Consider the following 9,224-nt stretch of genomic DNA (forward strand, 5'->3'; position numbering starts at 1 on the left):
GGGTGTGTGTGTGTGTGTGTGTGTGTGTGTGTGTGTGAAATTTAGAATTCATTTGTTGGGGCCAGTGAAAATATTGAATATTGAAATACTGTACATATTTGACCTTACTGTTGAGCCCTGTAAAAAGCTATTAAGAATAACTATAAGACGTATCCAGCTCTATTGATTTAAAAACCAAATAGTCAGCCATGTAATGTTTCACAAGACATTAACATTTATGAGCTATATGAGCTCATCACACCAGTCCAGATGGAAGGTCAGTAGTGAGTCATTTTGTTATTAGGTGTAATATCAGAGGAGGCCACCAGGAGTCCCTGTGACACATCTTGTGCTTCTAACAGCACTTGCCTGCAGGTGCTGGTTTGTTCCATTCCCAGGCTCCTGTAGAGCTCTGCTGCTGGATGTTGACAGTGGGAGTAGTGGGCGGCACAGGTGAACTGCGACCTATGAAGGGAACATACTTATCTTGACACTCTCCAATTTTGACCTTTATTTACATATTCAAATACTGTACTGAAAATTAGACAGTTAATACAAATGTGAATGGTATCATGCCATATAATAACCACAGGACAATGACAACATTAGACTTAGTTTCTTACATTTCTTAAACTAAGAAATTACTGCAAATTAAATATATATATATATATATATATATATATATATATATATACAGGTTGGAAAGGTTTTTGAAGACTCTTATGCTCACTAAGGCTGCATTTATGTGAAATAATGACATCATGACAGCCCTGATTGGTTAATGGCACGACAATAACTTTCATCAGTGACTGTAACATGATGTGAAATGCAGTGAAAATCTGTCACTTGTAAAACATCTAATATAATCTAATAAAAAGACATTACATTGGCTATGATATTTATGTGCACTCAAATTGGTGCCTGATTATAAATTATTGAAAATTCTAAAACAATTATAATGCTATAGCAAAAAAAAGTACACATTTTCCTTTTGTTGTGTTTTCAAGCTAACAGCTTAGCCTACTAGCTTAGCATAGGGCTTACTGGTTAATAAAGCTCTTTTGATTAAACAAGATTCAAACAAGATATTATGACAATGTGCTACATTTTTGTTAGACAATGAGGAAAAGGGATAGGATTTATCTCATATTTCTTTCATTCTCTCAAGGCTCTGAGTAACAGAATGTAGCAATCTGCAGTATTTGGCATCATGCAGTGCTTCTTTCCAGCTCTGTCGCATGCTTGAACAATAAAAAGCGCTCTTTGTTACAGAAGTATTGTTTCAAAGCATTTATATTAAAAACCTCTCCATTTTTAGGCTAAAAAAGAGATGTTTTAAAAGCATATGGCACTGGTGTGAGTGACTCAAAAATTCACATGCTGTTTCCATAGGCATGCAAACTACTGCTAACACTACATCCAACAAACAGACTCTATACAATTTATGTTTGGAAACAGTGCAAAATTGTGCTGCTTTATTCCATATTGATGTTAATCTGCCTCGCATATTGCCAGATACATAATACAGGGTATCAGCTGTCCTTCACAGAGCACATGCTGCTATCGACCACACACACTGTATTTAAAACAATCGAGCTCAAGGCCCAATAATAATTCCACTTTCTCCAAAACATCAAACACATCAGCACTTTAAATACGACGTTTACTACAGAGCTGTTTTATAGAGATAAATTTGCCAGGCTATTTTGCTGATCATATTCTGGAGGATTTGACACAAAAGAGCTTTGCTGGTTGTTATGGTGATGTTGCCCACACACTGACAGTACTGAGAGGCAAAAGCGCATGCCTTACCCATGCCCATGTTCTGCATTGTAGGAGATGGAGATCGTGCAGCATGCAGGAAGGGGTCTGGCTGCCCCATATTACCTGGACCCAGGAAAGCTCCCATGAAGTCCTGCGGCTTAGGGGCGGGAGCGGGTCCAGACCCAAATGGGTCAAAAGCTGAAGAATTAAAGAGAGGATTCAGTTTCTTTTGCTGAAATGCACTTTTATAGGACAGATAGTTCTGACTCTCATCTGATTGGTTAAAACAAGTTCAAAGCTGTTGGGAAATGGCCAATAAAATGGTATATTATTGCACAAAGTTGTCATGTTGCTTATGGTAACTGTAAACAACCCAGAGTTAGACTAAGAAATTATTATATATATATATATATACACATATATATGCGTGACCATATTTTAAGGTCCAATTCTTGCTATTAACAGACCATTATCTATGACTTTTGCTTCAATAAACTTCTAATTTGCTGCTTATTAAGTTTAAGTTTAGGTATTGGGTAGGTATTGGTTAGGATTAGGGATGTAGAATATGGTCATGCACAATATGCTGCACAAAGTGCTTTATAAGTACTAATAAACAGCCAATATATTAACAATAGGCATACACACACACACACTACCATTCAAAAGTTTGCAGTTGGTTAGATTTAATAGTCTCTCATGTTAAGGCTGCATTTATTTGGTCAAAAATGAAGTAAAAACTGTATTATTGTGAAATATTATTACAATTTAAAACAACTGTTTTCTGTTTTAATTTATTTCAAAATGTTTTTTTTTTCTTGTGCAGGCAAAGCTGAATTTTTCAGCAGCCATTATTCCAGTCTTAAGTCTTCTAATGCACTATTTGATGTGTGTGGTAAAATAATAATATGAATAAAGTATCATAATAATAATGTAACTTTTAGTTGAATTTGAATGTTTTTATTAGTGCTGTCAAATGATTAATCGCATCCAAAATAAAAGTTTTTGTTTAAATAATATATGTATGTGTACTGTGTATATTTATTATGTATATATAAATACACACACACATACAGTAAATATTTTGAAAATATTTACATTTATTTACATGCATATATTTATATTCTTATATATTATATATAAATATATTTAACATATAAACATGATATTTTTCATGAATATATACATGCATGTGTTTGTATTCATAAATAATAAATATACACAGTATACACATATATTATGTGAACAAAAACTTTTATTTTGGATGCGATTAATCGTTTAACAGCACTAGTTTTTATTATATTGCTTTAACAGCAATTTTATAAAAGCAATATACCACGATACAGCAGTTTTTTTTTTTTATTACTGTTCAGTAAATTAGACACTCCACTTTGTGTCACTTTGGATTCATGTTGAATGAATCCCATTCAAATGAATAATTCAGTCATTCAAATTGCTCACTATACCAAGATGCTGCTTCACTTCACTGACTCCTGACAAACATCTCAGCTAAATCTCTTCAACTGTCTGTCTTTGTTTAAAAAAATCATTAAACATATTTACTGTCTCCAGATCGAGGTGATGGACAGGGTGAGGAGGAGGCTGCGGATCTCCGCGGGGTGGACTGAGCAGAGGCGGGATCACTGGCCGGCTGTGGTGTGGGAGGAGCTCCAAACAGGTCCCCCAGCAGGTCTGTGGTGGTGCTGGTGGTCGGAGGTTGTGGGGAGCATGGAGGAAGCGTAGCGGGATCACCATCCAGACCCAGCAGATCTACTTCCTCAGCTGCTGGAGGAGGGGCCGCTGCAGGCTGGGGCTCTGGTTTCTTAGCTGCTTTTGATTTCTCATTGCTCGTGTTGCTCTGCTGACTAGAAAGGGAGAGCATTTCATCATCTGACGGTTCGCTCTCCTCATTTGGTCCCACTCTGCCTCCGCAACTCCCATGTCCCTGGGCAGGATCTAAGGGACAGACCAGAGAAATGGTTAGATCTAAAGAAGAACATCAAATCAGTCCATACGGTTTGTGTGTTATTTTCCACGTTTCTGAAGCCAATCAACAGCTCTAAGAGAGAAACATAATACTGTACCTCCCAAATTCCTTCTAGCTAAAATCTATTTTTTAACTACTCATCAAATAATTGTCTAACGTCAACTACAAATCTATTAATCAACTATTTTCTGTTGACTCTCACAAGCCTCCTACACTACATCTTACCTTCCAAGTCCAAGCCCTCCATTTCATCTTTTCAGCAGAGAATAAAGTACATTAAACAGATGGTGTTTTGTTTAATGGGGCACAGACACTTAACAGAATGCCAGTGAGTGACTGATGAGTTGACTTGTTTAAAGGTTCACTGAGCTCTTCATGGTGACTAAACTCCACAAGGTCATTTTGTCACCCTCTGCCGATTTTGTTTTTTAAAGAACAAATGCTGAACTGCTGTTCTTTTGAACTTTCTATTCATCAAAGAATCTTGCAAAGAATTTGTCATAGTTTACAAAAAAAAAAAATTACACTGCATATCTGTTTTCAATGTTGCTAATATTAGGAAATGTTTCTTAATAAGCACTTGAGCATGTAAGTATGACATCTGAATAATCACGTGAAAATCACTGAAAACTGGAGTCATGGCTGCTGAAAATTCAGCTTTGCCATTACAGGAATAAATTACATTTTAAAATATATTAAAAAGGAAAACAGTTATTTTAAATTGTAATAACAGTTCACATTATTACTATTTTACTGTACTTATGATCAAATAATTGCAGCCTTGGTGAGCTTGAGAAACATCAGTCTATTTATGAGATTCAAAATGGACCTAAATGCTTATGTATATACTGAAATAGGTTAAAAGGGTGACTTTTGTTACAATTGAATTAATTCAATTGTAGAAACAAAAGAACAAAAGTTTCATAACATGGCCACTAGGGAACTTAATGTGCACAAAAATTATATTAAAATCATTATTATATTCACAATGTTGCTTTATATTGTTAGCAAAATCATCCTGAAAAATGTATTGTGAATAAAATATCTCAGTCATACTTCTAAAGCTCTCATCAAAAGGTTTTTTTTGTTTTAAAGAAAGAACCAAAACCATATGTTTGGCTTTTTTGTGTTGTATAGCATTATACAGCATAGTAATATACAGGATTACCTGCAGTAGCAAGTGAATCTTGGTGTTCCTGATGACAGGAGAAAAGCACGCTGGGGCTCAGGTCTTTGGTGGGGAACTGCTCCCACGGTGGCGTGAGATCTTTCTGTTTTTCCGTACTTTCAACCTCAATGTCTAACAGCACATGAAACAGCTGTGGGTATTTCTCTGGAGAATCACAGGCATCCAGCTCTGTCCTGGACAAACACACACAAACACAGACTTCAGTCCAGAGCTGCAAATAATTCAATAACATGTCCATAATTTTTTTTTAATTTAATTTGAAAACAAAGAGTGACTGGACATTTTGTCTATCATTATGTGGAACGTCTCGGTTACGTATGGTAACCCTCGTTCCCTGAAGGAGGGAACGGAGACGTAGGGTGGAGGGAGACAGCCTTTGCTCCAACCCTTGCTGCTAAAAGGACAGCACAACTCTGATCGGGCATCTACGGGAGTCTTCTTGGCGAGAAGAACACCACTCAACGAACAGGTTCCACTTCAAAGCGTAGGCGTGTCTCGTAGACGGTGCTCTCGCTGAAGTGATGGTGTCAACTACCTCTTGAGGTAGGTCACTTAGAACCTCCGCGTCCCTGTGCAACCCACTCGACACGGGAAAACCACCGCCGCTGAAGCGCCGTACCACCAGCACGAGAGCCCACGAAGAGCATGCTTGACTGTAGTTTTTACTTCTCTACTGTAGGAAGGTTAGGAGCAGAACGATAGAACCGCTCGGCTCCGAAGCGAACAGCTGAATATGCGCTGCATCTGCTGCCTACTTATACTCACGCTGTGATCAGCAGCAGCTGGATGCAATAATCGTATGCCAATGTGCATTGGCTTGTTTAGTTTACACTCGAAGTAGATTGGTCTCTCTAAGCGAGATCCCAATTCGTCGGTCATCCGACGTGACGTCGAGAGTGACCGACTGAAAGGGAACAGGACTTTGCATCAATTTGAAAGCTAGATTAACTGCTTCAGATTACAATGTGATGATTACGAAAGAAGTGAAAAGAAACACTTACTTGATAAACTTTAAGACTGTGGTGCCAGGGGCGATGAAACCAGTATGGAATTGAATCTGGAATATCTGGGTGTTTGTTACCTGCAAACATAACAGAATTTAAACACTGCCAACCTTTTAGTCACTAACAACTAGCAAGAACAAAAAGCCTACAAGTTCTGACTCATCTATATAGTTTTCTTTTCTGCTACAGATTTAAATTCATTTAATCATTAGTCTCATACCTTGGCCTGCAGTGCATGGGAACGCATGTGATAGACTGAAATCACCACATCTCCTTGGGCACTCACACTCACAGGAAACAGCACTTTGCCCTCTTGAACCCTGTGTTCCCTGAGAGCAACAAAAATGAAGATATACATCACCATTACACAAATAGCATTATCATTTTCAAGTGCTACATAAAATATCTTGTAGGCAATTCAGAAATGTCTTATCATACATAATAAAACATTGTCATGGTAGTATAATATTTTGCGTTAGTGTATTTTTTAATAATATATTTCATTTTTCAGTATGAATTATTCATAAACGTGTTCATCATACAAACAACATATGGGATTTTTCAAGAAACATTAGATGGCATTAATAATTAATCTTTGAAATACCTTATATTTATTAAATTAACTTTCATTTTACAGGCCATATGGTGGAAGAACACATTTTCAAAATGGATCCAGATGACATGATGATGGAAAGTTTATTTAATGTCATTATGTTTAGTTTGTTGTGCGACTATGTTGAATATCTTTGAATTTCAGTTTAGTGAATTCTGTCACTTTAATTCAACCAATTCCACTCCATTACAACTTCTTGTGAGGTATGGCCAAATCAGATTAAATTCACACTCATTACTGTGTTTTTTAATTAAGAAATTTGGAATTTTGCTTCTTTTTCCAAACCACATCTGAAATTAACAAGTTTGTGAAAACTGACAAAGAGCCATATTTGATAGGATACTATACGTGACCACAAAACCAGTCATAAGGGTCAATTTTTCGAAATTGAGATTTATACATCATCTGAAAGCAGAATAAACAAGCTTTGTTAGAATAGGACAATATTTGGCCGAGATACAACTATTTGAAAATCTGGAATCTGAGGGTGCAAAAAAAATCTAAATATTGAGAAAATCGCCTTTAAAGTTGTCCAAATGAAGTCCTTAGCAATGCATATTACTAATCAAAAATTAAGTTTTAATATATTTACAGTAGGACATTTACAAAATATCTTCATGGAACATGATCTTTACTTAATATCCTAATGATTTTTGGCATAAAAGAAGAATATATAATTTTGACCCATACAATTAATTTTTGGCTATTGCTACAAATATACCCCAGCGGCTTAAGACTGGTTTTGTGGTCCAGGGTCACAAATGACCTTTCATTACATATAATTTCATTTACGCAGATAATATGATTTAAATGAACCATTAGTAGGGCGTCTGTATATAGACATGCTTACCTCATTCTCTCGTACTCCTGAGCTGTAGAAAATATCTTGGTCTCGCCAATAAGTACGTCACAAAATGGCCGACAGCCACTGCGCTGTTTGTTGAAGCAAGGAACAGGACTCATAGTGACGGATTTAATGACTAGGGGTTTGGAGTGTGGTATGGTTGGCTTCTCTGAGACTAAACTGCATACATAACCTATGTACCTAAATAAATAAACACACATAAACAAGATTGTCAGTGGTTTCGCTCCAAAGGGGAAAAATACCTTGTGTGGGACGTTTCAATGAATAACGTTTCATTCCTTCTGTTTACAACCGAGAATGGACATTTCAAAGACAAAGGTACCATATGCCAAACTTGCACAAAGTGAGCAGTTTTATTAGTTCATAATTTATTGTACTATTATTGTTGAGTATTTATACCATTCAGTAGTTTTTAATCAAAGCTAGACTTTTCAGAGCTACGATCTGATTGGTTGTACCTCCTATGGGAGGGCCACAGGCCAGATCCAGGCCTCTTGGCGCTGAGAAGCTGCATGGCTGGCACCGGGTTGGCGAAAAGGTGGCAGAAACAGAACATGGCACAGACCAGCACGCCTGAAGGAGCTCTGCCATCCTGGAATGTAGACAATGAATCTGGTTTTACAGTCATGTTTGTTTTATGCTGAGTAACCACAACAAAGAACAGACACGAACATCAAGAGATCTTCTTACCGAACAGGTGATCACACACACATTCTTGGGGTTTTGCTTGAGCCAGTTGTACATATTCTTACACACAGCAAATAGGTTGTGAAGACTCGGGGCCTGCCTGGAAGGCCAATTGCATTCAGAAACCTGCAGACGAATGAGAAAGAGAATTATTCTCACTGAGAGGAAGATGTGTGAGAGAAGAAATAGGAAATCTGAGTAAGAGAGATATATGAAAAGTTGGATAATCATGGATAAAATACATAATCAAAACAAGATCTAAAAGAATATTGAATATTTATGTACATTATGAAACAGCAAAAAAAAAACTACATTACAACATTTGAATAAGAATAAAACTTCAAAAGTCATCATATATCAAATATATTATAATTAAGCCAAACCTTCAATGTAAATAATATATCAATGTTGCTCCACTTTTGTCACTGAAATAAGAACATAATCATGGGATCCCAAAACGAACTAAGATATCCTTTATAAGCACAGCAGCAAATAAGCCATGAAATTGCTGGAAATAGTTGAGTCGTGCAGTTAATCTGGGAAGTTATTTAATTACATGGGAAAAGCACTGTTTAATATTTAATGAAAGAAGGAAAGAGGAGTCATCACAGCCACCAGTATCATTTTTGGAAAGAAATTAACAACATAGAACAAGTATCCCATACGACACCAGTGTTTCCCAAACCTTTTTGTACACCAGAGCTCCATCAATAAGGCTCAAGTACCCCTTCATTTACACAAAACCAGAAATGTGTATATCCCTGAGCAACATATTATTAAAGTTGTTATTATTTAAAAAAATAACATCAATCAATTCTGTGGGTGAAAAACAGACTTATCATTTGGCTTCCATTTTTTTTTTTAATGAGACGTTTGGGAACTGATGTATAAACATTTTATATGACTGATTTAAAATGGATTACAATTTAAGCTATAAAATGTGTCCCCTTTTTTACATTTCCCATGACATTTTACAGAGGGAGCGTGTTTTTGATGACAACAAAGATATCTTGGCCCATTATACTTCTGCTTGGAATTCTGCTGTAAATCGTGTTCTGAGCTTTAATAAAAAATATTTTTTTGTTCAAATAAAATCAATCTGTGATGGAATGGGATGAGGAAAAGATATTTATTCT

The 9,224-nt window shown here is 36.3% G+C and overlaps 1 protein-coding gene across 7 annotated transcripts in view; it reads right to left on the reverse strand.

The window, feature by feature from the left end:
* The window catches only part of LOC107659052 (putative tyrosine-protein phosphatase auxilin), a 34,180-nt gene that overhangs the window by 4,615 nt on the left and 20,341 nt on the right, over positions 1–9,224 (reverse strand). For 4 of the 7 annotated variants that reach the window (XM_016447859.1, XM_016447860.1, XM_016447855.1 and 1 more), the window contains 10 exons: positions 8,092–8,214; positions 7,860–7,993; positions 7,387–7,581; positions 6,144–6,252; positions 5,921–6,000; positions 4,899–5,092; positions 3,956–3,982; positions 3,307–3,699; positions 1,792–1,941; positions 349–444 (listed from right to left, as the gene is read on the reverse strand). In XM_016447859.1, the coding sequence (XP_016303345.1) occupies positions 349–444; positions 1,792–1,941; positions 3,307–3,699; positions 3,956–3,982; positions 4,899–5,092; positions 5,921–6,000; positions 6,144–6,252; positions 7,387–7,581; positions 7,860–7,993; positions 8,092–8,214 (1,501 nt within the window). The remainder of the gene's footprint in view (positions 1–348; positions 445–1,791; positions 1,942–3,306; positions 3,700–3,955; positions 3,983–4,898; positions 5,093–5,920; positions 6,001–6,143; positions 6,253–7,386; positions 7,582–7,859; positions 7,994–8,091; positions 8,215–9,224) is intronic. The other 3 variants (XM_016447857.1, XM_016447856.1, XM_016447858.1) reach the window with 3 other exon arrangements.

This window comes from Sinocyclocheilus anshuiensis, unplaced genomic scaffold (assembly GCF_001515605.1).
Source record: "Sinocyclocheilus anshuiensis isolate Anshui unplaced genomic scaffold, SAMN03320099.WGS_v1.1 scaffold311, whole genome shotgun sequence".
NCBI lineage: Eukaryota > Metazoa > Chordata > Actinopteri > Cypriniformes > Cyprinidae > Sinocyclocheilus > Sinocyclocheilus anshuiensis.